This window comes from Leptinotarsa decemlineata, unplaced genomic scaffold (assembly GCF_025532065.1).
Source record: "Leptinotarsa decemlineata unplaced genomic scaffold, Ldec_3_MD MMD2_tig00026358_RagTag_RagTag, whole genome shotgun sequence".
NCBI classification, from domain to species: Eukaryota; Metazoa; Arthropoda; class Insecta; order Coleoptera; family Chrysomelidae; genus Leptinotarsa; species Leptinotarsa decemlineata.
Genome location: NW_027412703.1, coordinates 8,927,590 through 8,948,150, shown reverse-complemented (window position 1 = coordinate 8,948,150; position 20,561 = coordinate 8,927,590). Strand labels below are relative to the sequence as shown.

General features: G+C 34.6%; 1 protein-coding gene across 2 annotated transcripts in view; it reads left to right on the top strand.

Moving 5' to 3' along the window:
- Nucleotides 1–2,098: 2,098 nt before the first annotated feature.
- The window catches only part of LOC111513983 (sodium-dependent nutrient amino acid transporter 1), a 112,035-nt gene continuing 93,572 nt past the window's right edge, over nucleotides 2,099–20,561 (top strand). Inside the window, exon 1 of one of the 2 annotated variants that reach the window (XM_074184838.1) lies at nucleotides 2,099–2,244. In XM_074184838.1, the coding sequence (XP_074040939.1) occupies nucleotides 2,227–2,244 (18 nt within the window). In that variant the 5' untranslated portion in view covers nucleotides 2,099–2,226. The remainder of the gene's footprint in view (nucleotides 2,245–20,561) is intronic. The other variant, XM_074184839.1, reaches the window with a different exon arrangement.

Here is a 20,561-nt window from a genome sequence, read left to right as displayed (position 1 = left end):
ATTTATCTAGTATTTAATGTAATGATCTCTATATATATTATTATGCCGAAAACTTATGTGATACATTAATATAACTACACACACACACACACACACACACATACATAGTGTTTCTATTGAAGAATTATAGTGAATGTATCTCTATAAAGAAAAAAAATGAATAAAAAATCAGTTTTTCTCCCATTTATAATCTATACCTAAGAGCATAAAATTTTTATCCTATGTCCCTATATTATGGAACATGATGAGATGAATACAACGAAAAAATTAGCAAGAAAATTGAATTATTTTGATATACCCTTGAACCACACATTTTTCCTAAGAAAATAGGTAACATAATCTTTTAACTCAACTATTATTCGGATCAATCAAATTACGAATATCCGTTCTATTTGAACCAAGCAAATAGTTTTTCACTTTGGTCCTGAACAATTTTGTGCTATTGATTCCATACTTAATATCAGTTGGCAGGGTATTGAATAATCTTGCTGCAAGGTAATACGTGGCATCTTTGAGCTAGGGTTCTTGTAGCCGGATTTGTTTTGAGATTTCCATTAGTTTTGGGCCTGGTGGGATATCGGTGATCTACAAATTGCTTGTTTCTTTCTCTAAATTGGAATGACACAACATCTATGAAGTAGAGTTGCCTTATATCGAGGAGTAGTGTCTCTGAAGGGTAAGTTGATTTTTTTTCTGTATATTATTTTTGTAAACTTTTTTTGTAATGATTCCAATTTTTTCAGATGGGTTTCAGTATAAATAAAGATAGCTTTGTGAGTATGATTAGTTTGATCTTACTCTTGAAGATGATCACTTGGTGATCGAAACACGTGTCGAAGTGTTGAAATAACTATTTGGTGTTGGAAAAAAACTCCCGTAATATTCATTGAGAAAATGTAAAAATTTTTCCCAGTTACGAATATTGGACGATGCTTATAGAAAATTAAGATATTTACAATAGAGTTGGAATATACAAATTTGTATAAAGATGAGAGAGAAATGTGGCAAAATTTGAATGTTTTTATCAAATTAGTAAATGAACTAGAATTAGAAATATGTAATTTCAAAATTTGAACTTCTAGATTGGTATCCAAGTAAAGTGGAAGGTTGAGAGTAGTTTTGTCAATAATAGAAATTATCTGCTAAACATAAAAACAGTCAGAAAACAAAGATTTAGATTGGCTGTTACAGTAGGTTGTATTGAACGATGTTCAGTTTTAATCAACAAAGTGAGAAAAACAAGATAATTGCCTACCATAGATTTCAGTTTTCCTAGGGTCCAATTTCAGAATTTCCATCGAATAATTTTGTTAGTAAACATCACTGAAATATGATGTAATTGGTCGTGTTCAAAAAACACTTCATTGTGAGATTTTCACTAAAGTGTTTTACGAAAACACAAGACATGTTTCTCCACACATTGGCTTCTTCAGGCATGTCTTCACAAACTGCACAAACTAGATAGAACATTTAAAAATTGATAAATGACGCATTGCTTCCATATAGGTGATATTGTGACCAAGCGTATCAAATAGAAGTTTTGAAAAATGAGCAGAAAGTAGGTATAAATGTTTATTTTTTCATTGAATTATGTTTACTGCATAACTTGAATAATATTTTACTCCTATGTACTGAGAAAATCTTAAAGAGTGGAGTGAAAGTTTTCGGAGACAAAATTATTCTATTATGAATCTATCCACTGTTCAAGATCATTTCAGTATCTGGAATTGAAACGGCTAAAATTTAGTATAAATGAAAAAATCCTGCGTTATATTTTTCCAGTTAAATGTGTTCAAATTTGAATATTGAACAAGATCCTGCTTTTAATAGCAGCTAGTATTTCATGTAAAGTAATGAATAGTCAAATGTGTGTCTTTTAGTAGGAAGTCTATATAAAATTCAATTGGCTAAATAATTATACTGCTTCAGTACATAAATAAATATGCGATCACAACATGCAATCACAGTCAGTTGAGAAATGGAAAAGCATATAAAATTAGTGTTGATACCTGAAAAAATATTGGGAGAAATAATATGTTTCATCATGAGAAAATAAGCAGCTTTAGGATAGAGTTGATTTGTCTGCGAACCTCGCCTAGACGTCACCCCACCTGCGGAACGTTGATATCATTTCAGGTGAGAGGAACTAATACAGGTGTGATTTCAGTTGAACTTGTCAGTGAAAAGTGATATGTGTTAGAAAAAGGACAACTGCGTGAAACAGAAATGAAAGGTAGTTCGAAGGTGAGTGCTAACAATATCATTAATATCGGAAAGAGTCGTTTAGTTCTATTGGATATTGTAATTATTATTTCATGTATTTATTCAACATCCTTAACTAATTCCATGTCATCAACTTATATATATATATATATATATATATATATATATATATATATATATATATATATATATATATATATTTGAATTTCACAAACTACACTTAAACGATTTGATCTCCACTAACTTTATTGAAAATAATCATAACATGTTTCGCTAAAACATTAGCTTTTTCAAATGATCATTTGAAAAAGCTAATGTTTTAGCGAAACATGTTATGATTATTTTCAATAAAGTTAGTGGAGATCAAATCGTTTAAGTGTAGTTTGTGAAATTACTATGGATCTTCATCAAGTAACGGCCGAATCAATCAGAAAAAAAAAAAAAAAAAAAAAAAAAAAAAAAAAAAATATATATTTGAAGTTGAGAATCTTAGCGACTGGAGAAATCTACAGTAAAATGGTTTATCCGGGTCTCTCATTCAAAAAATCAAAATCAAAACTCTGCTCTACTTTGCCAAGCTTTCGCTTCTAGTGGTAAGCTTCTTCAGGGCCTATAATTTATTTGGTTGTGGGTTTTTTGGCAATGAATAACATTACAAATCATACTTACAGTAAAAATGAGTAAAAATTAATGAATTGAACATATAAATTGACGAAAGAAAATCAAACATTAATGGACTTTTCTTGATTTACAAATGTCATACCTTAACATAAATGTCATTTTTCAATGGGCATGATGATTTGATAATCTTTGACTCTAGAGGCAAAGAAAGTTGATTGATACAATTTTCATTATTATCATTTTGTTTTTTGGTGTAGTTCCAATAAGTTACTGTATATACTGCTGAGATTATCGATGTCAGTTCTCTTATTCATACAATCAGAAGACTTATTAATTTCAACCATTTCAAAGAAAAGGCGTTTGGAAATAGTTTTTCTGTATGTAAAACTTTGATATTAGAGTAATTTGTTTTATGTCATGTTACGCTAATGCACATGATTTCTTATTAAGCTTTATATCACTTTTATGTGAAGTTTTTCTTTGAGAATTCTAGATGTTGTTCCAATATAATCCAAATTACAATTGTTACAAGGAATGTTATAAATCACATTTGACTGTTTTGTAGTATCCGTTTTATATTTCAATATGGTATTCAAATGCTTTATAGTTCTAATATTTTTTTGGCATATTTTGTTCATCATGAAAAAGTTTTATGTTATTTGAAAATAAATTTCCAAGATTGGGTATAGATTTATTAGAAAAATTAATAAGTTAACTATTATCACACTTAGAGTGGAACACAGGAAACATAGAGCTAGTAACGATACTTGGGTACAAGGGAGATTACGACCTTGTCCTCGAGTCATATAAGTACATATCTAAGTGATTCTTGAAAATGGCTGCAACGAAGAAATATATATATATATATATATATATATATATATATATATATGTTAACTCGAAGATTCTCACGGATAAAGTATGATAAGCTGTTTTTTCGAGTATTGCTCCGTGTTCAGTGTATTTTATCTCCATAAGGATTATTTTCACAACGTTTCGGCAAAGTCTCATTTGCCATATTCTGGTGATGTCTGGTTTTATCAACCAGACTGAATAGTTCGACCTCCTTGTGATCAGATACCACTGGAGTCACAAGGAGTGTATGAAGTACCATGCCACGATTGTGACAGGGCTTACATCGGCCAGACCAACAGACGAATCAACATACGCAAAGATGAACACAAACTAGCAGTGAAGGGAAAAGTTACTACGTCTTCTCTCTTCCAACACGTACTGCAGACAGGACATAACATCAATTTGGATAACACAAAAATACTAGCAAGCAATGAAAACTTTTACTCGCGAACAATCAGAGAGGCTATCAAAATTGAAAAATGACCTAATAATATGAACAAGAGGGATGATGCGCAAAGATTAGAATCAACAGGGATATCCGTTTCATTGCTTCACACAAGCAATCAGACCGGTCAACCCCAGAATCAAAGCTCGGCACATGAAAATACAGGTACAATAACAGAGGCAGTAGAGGCAGCTCAGGTGATAAAGCCAAAACAGGTAGTCGAGCAAACACAGGTAGTGGCAGCAACGCAGAGTGAGGACTGTACTATTCTCCTAGTGAAGTGAGGTCCGTATATATTTTTCAAAGATCCTAACAATGTGAGGACATATATACACGTACTAATTCATCATAAAGGCAAAGTGAGGTCCATTAGACGTTGCCGAGTTTTTCACATGTGAAACAGATGGATGCAAGTTGGATAAGAGATATATGTATATTAGCGAAGATTCATGAAAGTTTGATTGTTGCGTCGTGGAAACAACTGCGTAATTCAAGTTAGTTTTGATCAAAATAAACTAAAAAATACATGTTGTTCATGTTTTGAGTATTTCAGTTTCACAAATACATTTTTCAGGATGGAAAAGAAAACATAAATTTAGGTGAAAAATAATAACGAGGTTTTGGACCGGTTGTGGATTCTAAAATATGGAAGTACCAAGGGACTTGGCAGGAATGAGATCAATAGTCTAGTTAATGTACCATTTTCTTCTAAAATTTTTATATAGTTTCCGAAATTCACGATCAAGGTGTCATTATATTCATATTGTCACTTAGAAAGTTCAAGGATGAGTTCGAAAAGGCACTGAAACAAATTACGGAAATCATAAACAAATAAGTTAAAAAAAATTGAGGTTTGTTTTTTTCTGAATATCTCGAATAGTACTCAAAATTTTCGAATTTAAAAAAAAGATCAAAAAAGATCATCAAATATGCTAAAAAAACTTTCGACTCCCGGAGCAGTACCTCTATTATTTATCATTTTTACAGAGCCCTGAAACTAGAGCCAAAAACGGGTAGCCTAGCTTTTGCCCGCGGGGCGTCAATCTGACACAGCAACAAACTTTTTTTTTAACATATTAAATATGAAAATTGAGTAATGAAAAAATTCATGTAGTTTTGAAATACGTCAGTGAACAATAATCCGCGCAAAAAAAATGTATCTCAATTTTTCCATTAATTATGCATTTGTTAGTTAATAATTTTTTATTAACTGAAGGTTAACATAAAACCCTGTTAATTAACAAACCCTGGAATTGTTTTCACTTCGTGAAGGTATTCTCAATAGGCTAATGGATAGATCGCCGCGCGCCGTTGCAAAAATTGGCAAAAAGTGGCTCTTAAATTGAAATCAATATGGGAATGATCAAAAAGTACCTATCTATTTATTTTTTGATTTTCATGGAATCATTTTCCAGCAGCTTGACTGCATTTTGGCTGACAATGTCAAGTGGGAAAATTCTGAATGATACTCGAATTACTAGATCTTTTATTTTCTTCATCATATTTACACGTACCTACTGCTTACTGCTCTATATAGCAAATATTACATTAGTGTGACCTGACGCTGTTTGAGTTTTTAACTACTTTCATTTTGTCAGCATGTAACGATATTTCATACACTACCTGCTCTGAAAATTCTCGGGTCTAATACATAGATGGCACTAGTCTTATTGCAGTCACCACTTTTTCATTCACGTATAGTCAGTGGGCATACTTGAAGACTGGCTATAAATCAAATCATCTAAAGGAACAATTCGTTCAGGCCAGTCTCAACACCCTACACAGTAGGTTAATGGACTGACACCTATCAGAAAACAACTACTCCCCTGGCTAATACCACGAAGGGCGTTGGATTATATCCGACAGGTGTCAGTGCAGGATTCTTCACAGAAGTTATTCCTGCATATGCTGTTGGCAATACAACTGCCGCAATAGCTTTTCAATTATTGGAACACACTTGCAGACCGGTTTCGGGCTGTTTGGCCACTCGTCAGTGCAAGGTAGTGTATATCATCAACATAAAGTCGATGATTTCCGATAATTGAAAATCGAATTCCGTCAGAGTATCATTCCTCGAACTAAGCTGAAGACTACAACAAACAACAGGTTTGTCGTCGCTCCATCTGCCTGTGAACGAGGTAACCAACTGCATATCCAAATTTGCCCAATTCCTCGTAAAAGGAAAAAAATCTTTCACGTATAGTCAGTGGGCATACTTGAAGACTGGCTATAAATCAAATCATCTAAAGGAACAATTCGTTCAGGCCAGTCTCAACACCCTACACAGTAGGTTAATGGACTGACACCTATCAGAAAACAACTACTCCCCTGGCTAATACCACGAAGGGCGTTGGATTATATCCGACAGGTGTCAGTGCAGGATTCTTCACAGAAGTTATTCCTGCATATGCTGTTGGTATTAGCCAGGGGAGTAGTTGTTTTCTGATAGGTGTCAGTCCATTAACCTACTGTGTAGGGTGTTGAGACTGGCCTGAACGAATTGTTCCTTTAGATGATTTGATTTATAGCCAGTCTTCAAGTATGCCCACTGACTATACGTGAAAGATTTTTTTCCTTTTACGAGGAATTGGGCAAATTTGGATATGCAGTTGGTTACCTCGTTCACAGGCAGATGGAGCGACGACAAACCTGTTGTTTGTTGTAGTCTTCACCTTAGTTCGAGGAATGATACTCTGACGGAATTCGATTTTCAATTATCGGAAATCATCGACTTTATGTTGATGATATACACTACCTTGCACTGACGAGTGGCCAAACAGCCCGAAACCGGTCTGCAAGTGTGTTCCAATAATTGAAAAGCTATTGCGGCAGTTGTATTGCCAACAGCATATGCAGGAATAACTTCTGTGAAGAATCCTGCACTGACACCTGTCGGATATAATCCAACGCCCTTCGTGGTATTAGCCAGGGGAGTAGTTGTTTTCTGATAGGTGTCAGTCCATTAACCTACTGTGTAGGGTGTTGAGACTGGCCTGAACGAATTGTTCCTTTAGATGATTTGACCACTTTTTCAGTTAGTACTAACCTTCAAAAGGAAGCTGTTGAAATTTCATGATATTTCAATCATACATTTGTGAGTTATTGTTATTTTCGAAACAATAGATCAAAACAATTGTGTTTCAATTTTACACTGCTTCTTGATGGGAAAAAATACCGTTCAGGCGGAGCAATGGCTTGAAATGTATTATAGAGTAGAGTAGAGTAGAGTACTTTATTCGACCATTTCACATACAGTTGAACATTTATGGCAAGTCACAAATACAGAAATCCTTAATCAGAGATAACATTAATCTACTATGAAATATAAGTAAAGAATATAAGTATAAATGAAATCATAAATATGAAATCTTTGAAATATGTCGCTAAAATTAAAATGTAGGTATGTTGATTTATTGATGCCTTTCGTAAGTTGAAGATCCCGCTATTCCAATATATTCCTCTATATTATAGAAACAGTGTTGGAGGAGAAATCTTTCGATAATAAATTAAAATTTAGTGAGATTGAGTGACTTCACAGATGAATGAAGATGATTATAAAGATTTAAATTCAGTGAATTTCTTTGACTGATACTTAGATTACGTCTAGGCAGGTTCAATAAAATTGCGGACCTCGTTTCATATGCATTGTTTTCACCATGTCTTTCCAATTTGTCAACATTTTCATGGATCTCCAGTAACACTTTGTAGACATACAGTGTTAGAAGTGGCATAATGTCGAGTTGAATTAAAAGAGGACGGCAATGATCTTTGTAATCTGCTTCAGATAGAATTCTATGAGAAATAACTGAGTGAAATAATCCGTAGTAAGCTCTTTTCAGCGTCACCAAGGTGATCACATCGTTCAGTCGCCTCAAAATGAACAAAACAGTGGAAAGTTTGCTGAAAATAGTTCTGATATGATCAGACCAGTTCAATCTATGATCAATAGTGAATCCTAAAAACTTAACACTTTTAGATTGAGGAATATTGCGATTGGAAGATACCATTATATTTTGAGTTTTATCTTCATTCAAGGTAGGTTTATTAGCAGCAAACCAATTGTAAGCTATCTTTCATCATTAGTTGTAAGCTAGTTAAGTCTTTACTAGCTCACATTAAAAGTTGTATCATCTGCAAACAAGATACATCCTGCTGGTTTCATGAGACTGCATAGTTCATTGATGTAGATCAAGAACAATAGTGGACCCAAGACGGATCCCTGGGGAACACCATGGTTCATTTCTTTGAGGTCTGATTTTACGTTGTTCACTTCAACAAATTGGCACTGATTTGCGAGAAAAGATTGGACGAGTTTGAGAGCTGTGCCCCGGACACCATAGTAGCTCTTTTTGTCAATCAAAATACTATGCGATATACAATCAAATGCCTCAGTCAGGAATTACGTACTTTAAAAACGGTCTTCGTTCTTTAAAGTACGTAATTTATTTAGTACGTAACTCAGGTCACATAATGTCAAAGACCTGATAAAGACTCTGCTTCATCAGAATCAACAATTGAACATTGGTTTGCTGATTCAAACGTGGTCGTAGAAACACCGATGATGCAGAACGCAATGGACGTTCAAATTAGGCAGTAATACCAGAAAACAAAAAAAAACACCAAATCAGAAAGTGAAGTTGCTTGAGTTAGCTGAGATTGTGAAGATTTCAAAAGAACGTGTTGACTTTATATTGCATGAGCACGACTTGATGATTCTGAGCAGTGTTTTGCCATATGTTAACGAAAGTTGAAGAAGGTCATTCTTTATTCGATAAACAAAAATAGTTAGAACAACCTTCTATTGGATAAAAATATTCAATTGGATATCAGAACTGAAACTCGTTGCATTCATGAAGATTTCATACCAGAAGGCACCTTTTCAATCTATCACAATTCCCATCAAAAGAACTGAAATGAGGGGATGTACCTTCTATTCTCTTCACTTTTCAATTGAAATAATTCTGAGTTATCACTTCATTAGGAAGACGCGATATATAAGTTGGATGTAAATCATTATAACATAACTAAGAAACAAATTGATAACAAAATTTCTTGTATAAAAAAGAACTATTAACCCAATAAAGTTGCCTCCTCTGATAACAAGGCAAACGCTCTGTGGAATGTGGTGAATATCAAGACTAACTACATAAAAAAACAGGAAATGACCTAAAATGTAGATAATGAAATATTAGCAGATAAAACACAGGTAGCAAATATTTTTGGGAAGTACTTTGCAAATTCAGTCAGAGAGAAGCTAGAATATTACTGGAGTTTTTTTCCCAACACCAAATCGTGTTTCGATCACCAAGTGATCATCTTCAATTGATTGAAACTGTTTCAATCTTCCTCTTTGAAGATGATCACTTGGTGATCGAAACACGATTTAGTGTTGAGAAAAAACTCCAGTAATATTCATTACTACACCAAAGGTTCCAAACAGTGCATCATAAGAGGAAAGCTAGACTCTTTTAACCTGTCCGTTGTCACAATTCCTAATCACAATTCCTAATCATAATGTTCTTTGCTCCTGCAACTGAACATGGCGTCAATCCTATTGTGTTAGGCTTGAAAAAGAAATTTTCCACTGGCATGAATGACATTCCAGCAAATTTTCTGATAGTCCATTGACAATATCTCAAGTATATTAGCCATTATTATAAATCACTTTGCCATTAGTGGAGTGTTCCTGAATGAATTGAAAATATCAAACGCAGTTCAGGTCTTCAAGACTGGGAATACCCAGTGCGTGGAAAACAACAGAATGATATGTCTGTTGAGCTGTTTTTCCAAAATTATGGAAATGGCAGTCTATAATCAAATAACATCATACCTAACTAAGCATAATTTATCATCCCCACGACAGTTTCGATTCCGACCTGGATATTCTGTAGAAGCAGCCTCAGCAGATCTAGCACAATATATACATGATAGCATTAACGAGAATAAGCTTGTCGTTGGACTACTATTTGATCTTTCTCATGTATTTGACACAATCAACCCTAGGTATCTACGAATGAAACTGGAAGCTCTAGGCATCCGAGGTCTTATTAAGAAATGGATCGAGTCATATATGTCTGGTAGATCTCTTAAGGTGACGATTGAGAAGCATTTCTCCGAAAATTTTGATATAAAGATTGGCACTTCCCAATGTGGGGTTCTTGGACAACTGTTATTTCTGCGTTATATCAATGACCTTGCTAATCACATTAGTCAAGGGAGTACATTCGTATACGCAGACGACACAACAATCGTTGTTACAGGTGAAACTATCAATCAGGTACAGGGTTATCAATAATGCAAACAAAATGGTCTCCATTGAATTCTCTAGCGCAGTTATAAATTGTCAATGAATGTTGGTAACACAGAAGTTCACAACCCAGAATCGACAAGATTCCTAGGCCTCGAACTAGACCACAAACTTTCTTTCAACTTGATGCTCTGTGTGAAAAACTCAAGCTGTATTGTGTGGACTATAAGGAAACGTGCAGAAACACGTTCATAGAAAACAATATTCTAACACTAACATCTATCTATCTCTACAAATTATGAATATATATCTATCAGAATGCTAAAACTATGAACAGAAACAGTGACTACCATGAATATGATACCATACAGAAGAATGACTTCCATTCCTTCAGTTTGCTAGTACTATACTTGAACTACCTAGAAAGTTACTTATTGTTGTTTCGAATACGAAAAATGATAGGTAACTCACAGGCATCAGGCACATATATATATGAAGACAATGTGAAACGAATTCAATTTAGATTAAGGTCTTGTTACTTTCATTGAGTTTTCAAAACTCAAAGAGAGAAGACATGTGTCTTCTGAACAAAGCAACATATCCTTCAACAGCAATGATGTTTGGGAGACGTCATGTATTTTTTAAGTGTTGATTGGTTATTGTTGTCACATATCACGTCCGTTGAGAAAAATTCATTTATATTTCAATCAAAAATAATAATGAACTGAATAAAAATAATTTTGTCTAATCACCACATTCACGTTCACATTTTATACTTGATAAATAATGGGGTAGAACCCGAAACCGGTTGTATAAATAAAATTATCTAGAGATCATTAGGCATTGTAGTGATCATGAATTACCAAAAAATGAACAAGTCATCAATAACACGTATTATATATATATGTTTTTAGATATACATTTGAAAAATTACCCATACAAAAATATATTTTCATTTAAATAATTCGACGTCCCTGTTGAGTAACATAGTAAAGTCGTTTCTTTATAACGATAAAAGAGACTCTTCTGGTATAGCGGACTACATGATTGTATCGCACGAAAAAGTGTTTTTTAACGAATATTGTGTGTCCAAATATCAAACACTACACCCAGTGATATAAAAACATATATTTAGTGTTCAGGAAGAAAGAAATGATGAGAAATTGAAAACTTGTTAGTTTCGATTAATATATGTGAGTCAAGGGTGCCGTTTGTTCAACATCCTAGTTGTCACGGAAGAAATGTTAATAAATGCAACGGTTTCTTGTCTATTGCTACATCTGGAGCAGAAAGTAGTACAAGGTTGAGGAAACAAAAGTTGGTCGAATGATATAACAAAAAGTTTTTTTTACACTGTATTGATTTTTTTATCAAGACTTCATATGATACATGAATGTTGTTGATGGTATCCCATTGATTCAGAGAAAATATTGATTTGGAACTTTGCCAATATCACAGTGTGATTAATTTTTTTTACAAGAGATTGAACGGTATGTTCGATAGTTTTGTGTTAACCTCAATTACATTTATCTGTGAAAATGCTTTTTGCATTCTTTCGTTATATTATAATGTACGTGGAGAGTCTCAGAACGGTGAAAGATACTTTGAAAAACATTTTTTGTGGAGGACTCAATACTTATTACTGTTTATTTGGGTATCCTTCCACAATCTGGAAAATAAACAAAGCTATATGAATGGAGAATCTGCTAAAATGAAATAAACGGCAACCTGAAAAGTTCACTCCGAAAAGTTACTGCGTAATATAAACCACTTAGTCAGCAATTGGTCAGCAACTTGTCGAATTCATTGATTTAAATCACAAATTGAAAAAACTAATTGAAGAAAAAATTGAGTTTCAATAGATATCTTTCTTCAGTTTTCGATGTTTCGGAAAACAATCTATTTCCGTCATCAAATCCCAAAATTCACTTCATAACTTTTGCCTCAAATTGTAATTAGCTTCCATTCGTCTGATAGGCCAAAAAAAAATTCCAGATGTTATATTCCATGATCCACAGGTATACATACAGTGCATTTCTTCCCTTCTTTCATTTTTTGAACGGGTCGACTCAAAAAATTGAAATGTGGGATAATGAAATTAATGCATGAATGCTTTATTTTGAAGTGAAATTAACATATGAAACTTTCAAGATGGCAACTGGGTGACATCTTGGAAAAAAATTGAATGGAAAGGGAGGTCTTTTGACACATCATTTTTGAAGCTCCTGAAAAATATCTCATAACCCTACAATATGAAGTCAATATTTTCACCTACTACAAAATGACGGAATATTCAATAATTTTCTGAAGACAAACACATTAATATCGAAATTTCTGAAAATATTCCTTTTTATCTGCCATATGGCAATTCCAACAACCCGATAAGGTTGGTTAAGTTATTTTCTGTTTATAAAAAATTGGAGTGACACCAACCCAATATCCAGAAGAAATTAACATTTGGGCAGGATTATTGGGAAACCATATTGTAGGACCTTTATTTATTGATCAAAATTCAACAGGGGAACTGTATTTGAATATGCTGGAAACTATTGGTGACCCCCTCATCACTGAAATTATCGAAGCGAATCCTAATGAATTCGATATAGATATTGTATTCCAACAAGATGGTGCACCACCACATTATTCCAGACAAGTAAGAAACTATTTGGATACTTCTTTTCTCGGTCGTTGGATTGGCCGTCGATGTCCTACAGAATGGCCAGCCCGCTCGCCAGATTTGACATATCTGAACTTTTTTTATGAGGCCAAGCAAATAGTGTACGAAACTGAACCTGCTTCAATATTGGATATACGACAGAGAATAATAAATATTTGTAGAGATATTGACGTTACTGTGTTCAAAAAATTTTCGGCATGAAATATCGGATAGGCTGTTCATATGTCAAGGAGTTCAAGGCAACCATTTCGAGCGTCTTCTGAATTGACCTCAAGCTCATTACCTCATATTATGTAGTCAAAAATATCAATGTATTCAGGCAATTATTAAAAGTTCCGACATTTTGTAGTAGGTAGTTGAAGATATTGACATTATATTCTAGGGTTGAAGCATTTATCAGAAGCTTCAAGAAGATGTGCCACAAGACCCCCCTTTCCATTTCATTTTATTTTTCCTGGTGACGCCCAGTCGCCATCTTGAAAATTTCATCTGTCAATTTCAGTTCAAAATAAAGTATTCATATATTAATTTCATTATCGTAATTTTCCATTCATTGAGTTTACCTGTTCTAAAAATAAAAGGGAGGGACATTGAAAAAAATGCACTGTATACTGGATATATTTTGAGGATTTAGGTAAGGTTCATATTTCTGTTTTCCGCCTCTCGTCTTAGCAATGGTAACCACGTACGATTCACTGCCAGACAGCTTTTTAAAATACACTTGTCATCTGCTAAAAGCAATTTATGAGGATTCTTTGAGTTCTCTAATTTTTCCCATAGTTTCTTTGGTGATGATTTTCGTTTCAGTCTATTTCAAAGCGCGATGACCAGATTATTTTAGAATATGCTCCGCTATTCCCGATCTCTTTATCTGTCTTCTGATTATATAATGATAATAATAATAATAATAATAGTCCTCTCGAAAGAGGACGATGCGGGGACTACGGAGAGGATGTGCAGCTCGTAGATGGGAGCATCCTACACCATCTGGATGCCGGAGAGACGTATACTTACCTCGGGGTGGAACAACGCCACTCACAAGAGGTAACAGCAGTAAAAAACTCTCTCCGCGGCAAGTATCAGCACAAACTTCGACAGATCTGGTCATCGGAACTGTCGGGAAAGAACAAAGTTGCTGCAACAAATATGCTTGCCGTTCCAATCTTGAGCGGCGTGTACATTAGATTAGTAAATGGGTTAGTTACTGGTTTCAGTAACTTGCAAGCCAGCTACTAATCTAATGTAAACTCCGCAGACTAGTACGGGTACTAGTACTTGTACCAGTAGATTGGCAAGGATAGTGAATAGCTTCCCAGGCTATTTACTAGTCTGCTAGCCTTCCCCCACTCTAAAAAATTTACTAGTCGCGCTACTACTCGCCGAATGTAAACACACGGATGCCAGTGGAAGTGGTAGGACAGTTGGTTTTAGGTTATGTTTACGTTTGCTTGTGTGTACACTGAGCACGTGGAACGGTAAACTAAAATTTTAAAATGAAGTGGTCAGAAGCAGAAACAAATAAATTTGTTGAACTTTATTAAGATCATGAGTGCCTGTGGAATGTTTATAAACCTATATATCGAAATAACCAATTACGATTAGCAGCGCTAGAGCAAATCGTTGCAGAAATGAATATTGATGGCTTTTCGGTAGCTGAAGCTAGGATAAAAATTAAGAAATTGCGAAACACGTATAATCAAGAGTTACAGAAAATTGAGAAGTCCATAATATCTGGAATGGGTGGAGATGATGTTTACACACCGTCCATGAAATGGTTTAAAATAATGGATGCCTTTGTTAGAAAAACTAAAGAAAAACGATCGACACAAAGTCATATGGTAAGGATATATTATAATTTCATTTATTAACTCCATATTTGTTTAATATAAATAGCAGGGGCGTGCGGTAAATTCAAAAATAAGGGAAGAAATTTTTGAAAGTAATGTAGAAATGGAAATTATTCTTAAGTATAAGATGATAATGATGTTATAAATATGTAGTATAGGAGGGGTATAGGTGTGCAGTGAATGGAATTAAAGAAAAAATACTCTGCAATATTTATTTCAACTTAACAATTAATAAATTCTACTTTCTTGCCATGGTACAGCACCTTCATTATTAAAGTACCTTTTCATGTGGTCTCTAAATTCTCTGGCAAGTCTGGATGATTTATAACCTGTAGTAGGTTTTGTAAGTGATCTTATTTGTTGAACTTCAGACCTCCAGTTTCCTGGAATAATCTCACCTGTATCTATAATTTCTTCATCAACAGCACAACAAGCCTTAACAATTTTATCTACAGTTGACAAATTGCATGATATTTTATTCTCAAAAATCCTAAATCTGCTAACCAAAATACCGAATGCATTTTCAACAATACGTCTTGCTCTACTTAGGCGATAGTTGAAAATCTTTTCTTCTTTGGTCAGAGGTAGGCTGTTGTAAGGTTTAGTTAAATATACCTTTAGAGGAAATGCATCGTCAGCGACAAGACAATGTCCTTCTGGAAGTATACCCTTTTCTAATGCTGTATATATAGAACAGTTCTGGAAAACACCTCCATCTGATACGATTCCATTACAGCCAACATCGATATACGTAAAGCAATAGTTGTAGTCTGCAATGGCCATAAGTACAATGCTGTTATGACCTTTGTAATTAAAAAACTCGGTTCCACAATGGGGCGGAGCTTGAATTAATATATGTTTGCCGTCGATGGCCCCTCAACAATTAGGAAAATTCCATCTACTTTGGAAACCACGAGCAATTTCTTCCCACTCTTCTCTAAGCTGTGGCACTTAGAAACAAATGTTAAAACCATTAACCTAGTTTATGATTAATGGAGTACTCTCCTGCATTTCTTCAATATGGTTTAATCATTATTACATTGTTGTAGTCCAATCTCAAAGTGAAGTGGAAAAAACAACTAAGCAATATCTGATAAAACTTGAAGAGTCTCTTAACCAATTTATTTTTTTGACTAAGTTTAAATAAAATTTGTTTTAAACTAAATTGGTGGAGACAACTTCAAGTTTTATTGGATATTCCCTAATAAATCATTAGTATTTTATTCTAGGAACTAGATCAGCAAAGTCAGGAGGACAATTCTAATGAGACTCAACTACATTATAATGAGGAAACCGCTGAAAGGCCACAGAACACAGAGACAGATAGTAATTCCGAAATAACCAAAAACGAGGTTACTCTGCGAAATACCCCTCAGAGCAGCAAACAACACATTCCACGATCTTCCTCAGCTGAAAAAAAAGGCGTCTGCAAGATTTGTCTGCAGCAGTATCGGAACTTCGCCAACTGACTGAGTCTGTAACACCTGATACTGAGGAAGACGAATTTGACACGTTTGCAAGATATCTGGCATTCAGCCTGAAAAAAAATGCCAATTCATTTGGCACTTCAATGCGAAACAGAATTGCAGGCAACATTAAACCGGTATCGCATTATGGCAGTAACTCCGATAGATGCAATGACTCCTTCTACAAGAAGTTCTTCGTCCAGTCCTTATGCGGTTGAAGGTTCTAATTAAACATGCTCTGATGCTGATGATACGAATTCTTTTTTTCCCCAAACCCCTTCTCCCTATTTATCTTACAATGTGCCATCTTCCAATGAACGTGGCAAGAACCATAAATATTCTTTAAGTACCATTGTTGCAGAGGCCATAAGAGATATTTAAAGTATTTTATTTTTATAGCAACTGTTTAACTACTAGTATGTATTTTTGAACTTTCGTAAGAACTTAAGAACTTTTGTAAGTGTTAATGATTTAGTTTTGTATTCCATACTATGCAACTATTCTGTATTCCATACTATGTTACTTTAAATAGTATATTTTGGCAATAAAAACAAAAAACAAGTTAAAACCAATTTATACTTACTTTTACAAAATCTTTTAATGCTTCAAAAATTGCATCACAAACTTCTGGTATGAATTTTGATATTGTAGGTTTCGGAACACGAAACAAATGTTGGATGGTTGGATTTCCCGTAGCTGAAAAATGAAGAGTTATTTCTAGTTTTGTCCGAGCAGGTATGGCATCTCTCATTTGAGTATCAGAACGTGAATTACTGGTGTTACCATAGTTAGCAAAGTTTCTAATTGCTTAGGAGTTAACCGAATACACAATCTATATTCCTCAGGATCCTCTGTTGACAGTTCTTTTAAAAGTAATGCAGATGCTCCTCTAGTGTTTCTTCTCATTATCCATTGTCTTGACCACATTCTTTTTCTGGTACCTTCTTCCACTTCCACTTCTATATATAGGTCATTGATTTCTTCAATTAGACACAGGGAAACATTTAAAATACATTTTCTGATTCGAATGTATTGTGAACGCGAACTTCTACGACGAAGAGACATGTTTATCGCTATATTTACTAGCTACTAGTGATACTAGTATCGAAATTAATGTAGACACCTACTAACCTTGGACTTGAGATAGCTCACTAGCAGGCCAGTTACTTGTACTAGTGACTGGTACAAGTAGCTATACCAATGTGAACGCCCGCTTTACTCTACTCATTTGGAGTAGTGAAGTGGACTCGGGAGGAGCTGTATCAACTCGACGTGAAAACCCGAAAAATGATGCATCTATATAGGAGTTTGCATCCCAAATCGTCCGTTCCACGGTTGTACTTCCCCCGACAACAGGGAGGCCGTGAACTTTTGAGTTTGGAGTGTCTACATGGCAGAATGGTACTGGATACAGCCTGTAAAGTCGTTAGGAGTTCGGATCCCCTTCTCTGCATGGTCTGTGACCATGAGAGAGCAGGAATTGAAGCATTTCTCCTTAGGGCAGCTGCCCGAGCAGCTGATGAACTCGGTATAGTTTTCGACTCTGAACGAGGTAACCACAACTCTGTCACCGTTCAGCAAAAAGCTCACATAAAAACCGCAGAGATCACCTCACTTCTGCAGAGACACAAGAATAAGCCACTGCATGGAGTCTTCGTCAATAACATTGGAGACCTTGGCTTATCAAAGCGCCTGAGGTTTGCTTTTCTCAGGTCGAGTGGGCTGAAGTCGGAAACTGAGGGGTTTATCATGGCTTGCCAGGATGGTGTCTTCAACATCTTAGTCTACCGCAGTCGCGTGATGAGTATAGAGGTTCCTGAAACACGGTGCAGGGCCTGCCGCAAGGCGCCCGAGTCTCTAATGCACTTGCTATCAGCATGTTCAGCGTATGCGGTTTCGGCCTATATCCATTGACATAACACGGCCTTAAGAGTGCTATATTACCATCTACGGCACTCTTACGGTATTGACGAGACACCGTTGTTGCCTTGCTCAAGGCACATGATTCTCGGACCCAATGATCACTTACCCCACGGTGTGGGGAGTGGTCATTGGTTGATAATGCTGGCGCGCCCTCCCAAACATATCGGGGCTTCGGGGGATAGGGTCTGATCAGCGCACATTACAGAGAAAAAAAAATAATAATGATAATAAGTTCATTTACCAAAAAAAAGTTACTACATAATCAACTCTAGAATTGATTGTTGTTGAGATGTAAATACACATGGAATTCCCACTGAAACTAAAGTTGCGCGTGGGATTTGCACAATTGAATTTCCTTTTTTTTTCATTTACAATATACAGTGGTTTAAATTGGTCTCACTTCGTTAATTTCTATATTGATTCTTAAAATTTTGACACTTGTTTTAGATATGACTACAATAAGGTTATAGTCTCGTACCCACTTTTACTGAAAAAATTAATGTCTTGAATTAACCAAGTTTCTGTAAGAATAATACAATCGAACACTGTATCTGTTTCGCTTGAATATAAATCAAATTCATCAATATTTTTTGTTATGCTTCTAATATTTTCATGTACGAAAGAAAAGGTATTGTTATTGCAAGTATCAACAGGGTGATCCGATATACTGCACATTTGATCAAGTTCGATTGTATTGCCTATTTTGAATTCATAATCTCTAATGTACTGCTACATATTTCTTATACAATATATATGAAATGGTAGATGATAGTTTGATGAAAATAACAAAGACTTATGATTAATAGATAATGATAGTGTAATGAAGTTTGTCTTTGCTATCACTTTGATTTTTTTCCAATATTGAAGACGAGTTAGAACGAAGTTTATTAATTTTTTCTAATTTTGCTAGGTTTTTCTTGGGTTCGTTTTCTCTCGAAAGAACGAATGAGATTTGTGGCTGTTCTTCTGGACTTTCTGGGTGTAAAAGCAGTTTCTGCGTCAGTATAGCAGGAGTACTATTTGTCTTTGGTACAACTTCGTCTTCTTCGATTCTTAGTAACTCCTCAGCTGTGAACTCATTGCCATTCATCACAAACTTGTTTTTTCTGATGTAGCCATTCTTTTCCCCTCTTTCCCTTTCTTCTGTTAAGTGTCTTCTCAAAATTCTGTATTCTTCTTTTTCCTTTTTTTTGAGATCGTGTGCGATGGAAATACCAGAACCTTTTAACTTTTTGACGTTTTGTATTACATTCTTTTTCGTTGAGAAGGAAATGAATTCTACTTTAAAAAGCATTCCCTACTTTTTCCCAATCGGTATATCTTATTCAAATCCTTGTAAGTGATATCAATCTCAAGACGGTTATTTAGTTCTTGAACAACATTTTCTACTGAAATGTGCTCTTCTACAACTATTCCATAAATGACAATGTTGTTTTATTTGCTGTTTTTCTCTAGAAATTCAACCTCATTTCTCAAGGAGGAATTGTCTTTTTCTGAGTCGTGAATTCTAGTTTTGATGTTTCCATCAAAACCTAGTTTCAGTTGCCTTGACTGCATTTTTCAGTTCCTCTTTATTTTTTTTGGTTTCATCTATTATCTTTTTAATGGCAGCGTCATTCATAGTTTTGGTTGTTTCAATTATATGTATTATATGGACACCTTTAGTTAACGGGAATTGTAGTGGTCTTTTCTGTAGAGTTTATCGTATTTGTCTCCTTTTTTGCCAGGTACGTCGTTCTCTGAAAATACGTACGAATATTTCCCCTAATTCCATTTCAATGCTTTTCCATGGATTGAATTGATTGATTTTTCCACGTTATAATGTTATCTAGTGTTCTCACGTGTGTACAAAATTTGGTTATTTTTGAAGCAGAGTTTCCACTATTTTATATCACTTTAACACAGCAGCATTTAAGAACGTCTGATTTATATATATATATATATATATATATATATATATATATATATATATATATATATATATATATATATATATATAGTAGTGATGCTTTATTACCAAGAAACATTACATGTTTATGATAGAGAATTATACATGTTAACTCCAACTGGAATTTCTGAAACTACCCGGATTTAAATGCTGTCAAGCATCTTCCGAGATCTTTGTGGCAGCCACTTCCACAATTATGGGATATTTCGAGGGATCCATTCAGTGAATATGCATGGGTTCTACTTCAAAACTCATTAATGTCTTCCAGACTAAAATTTCAAACGTAAAATTGACAAGTTCACAAATACA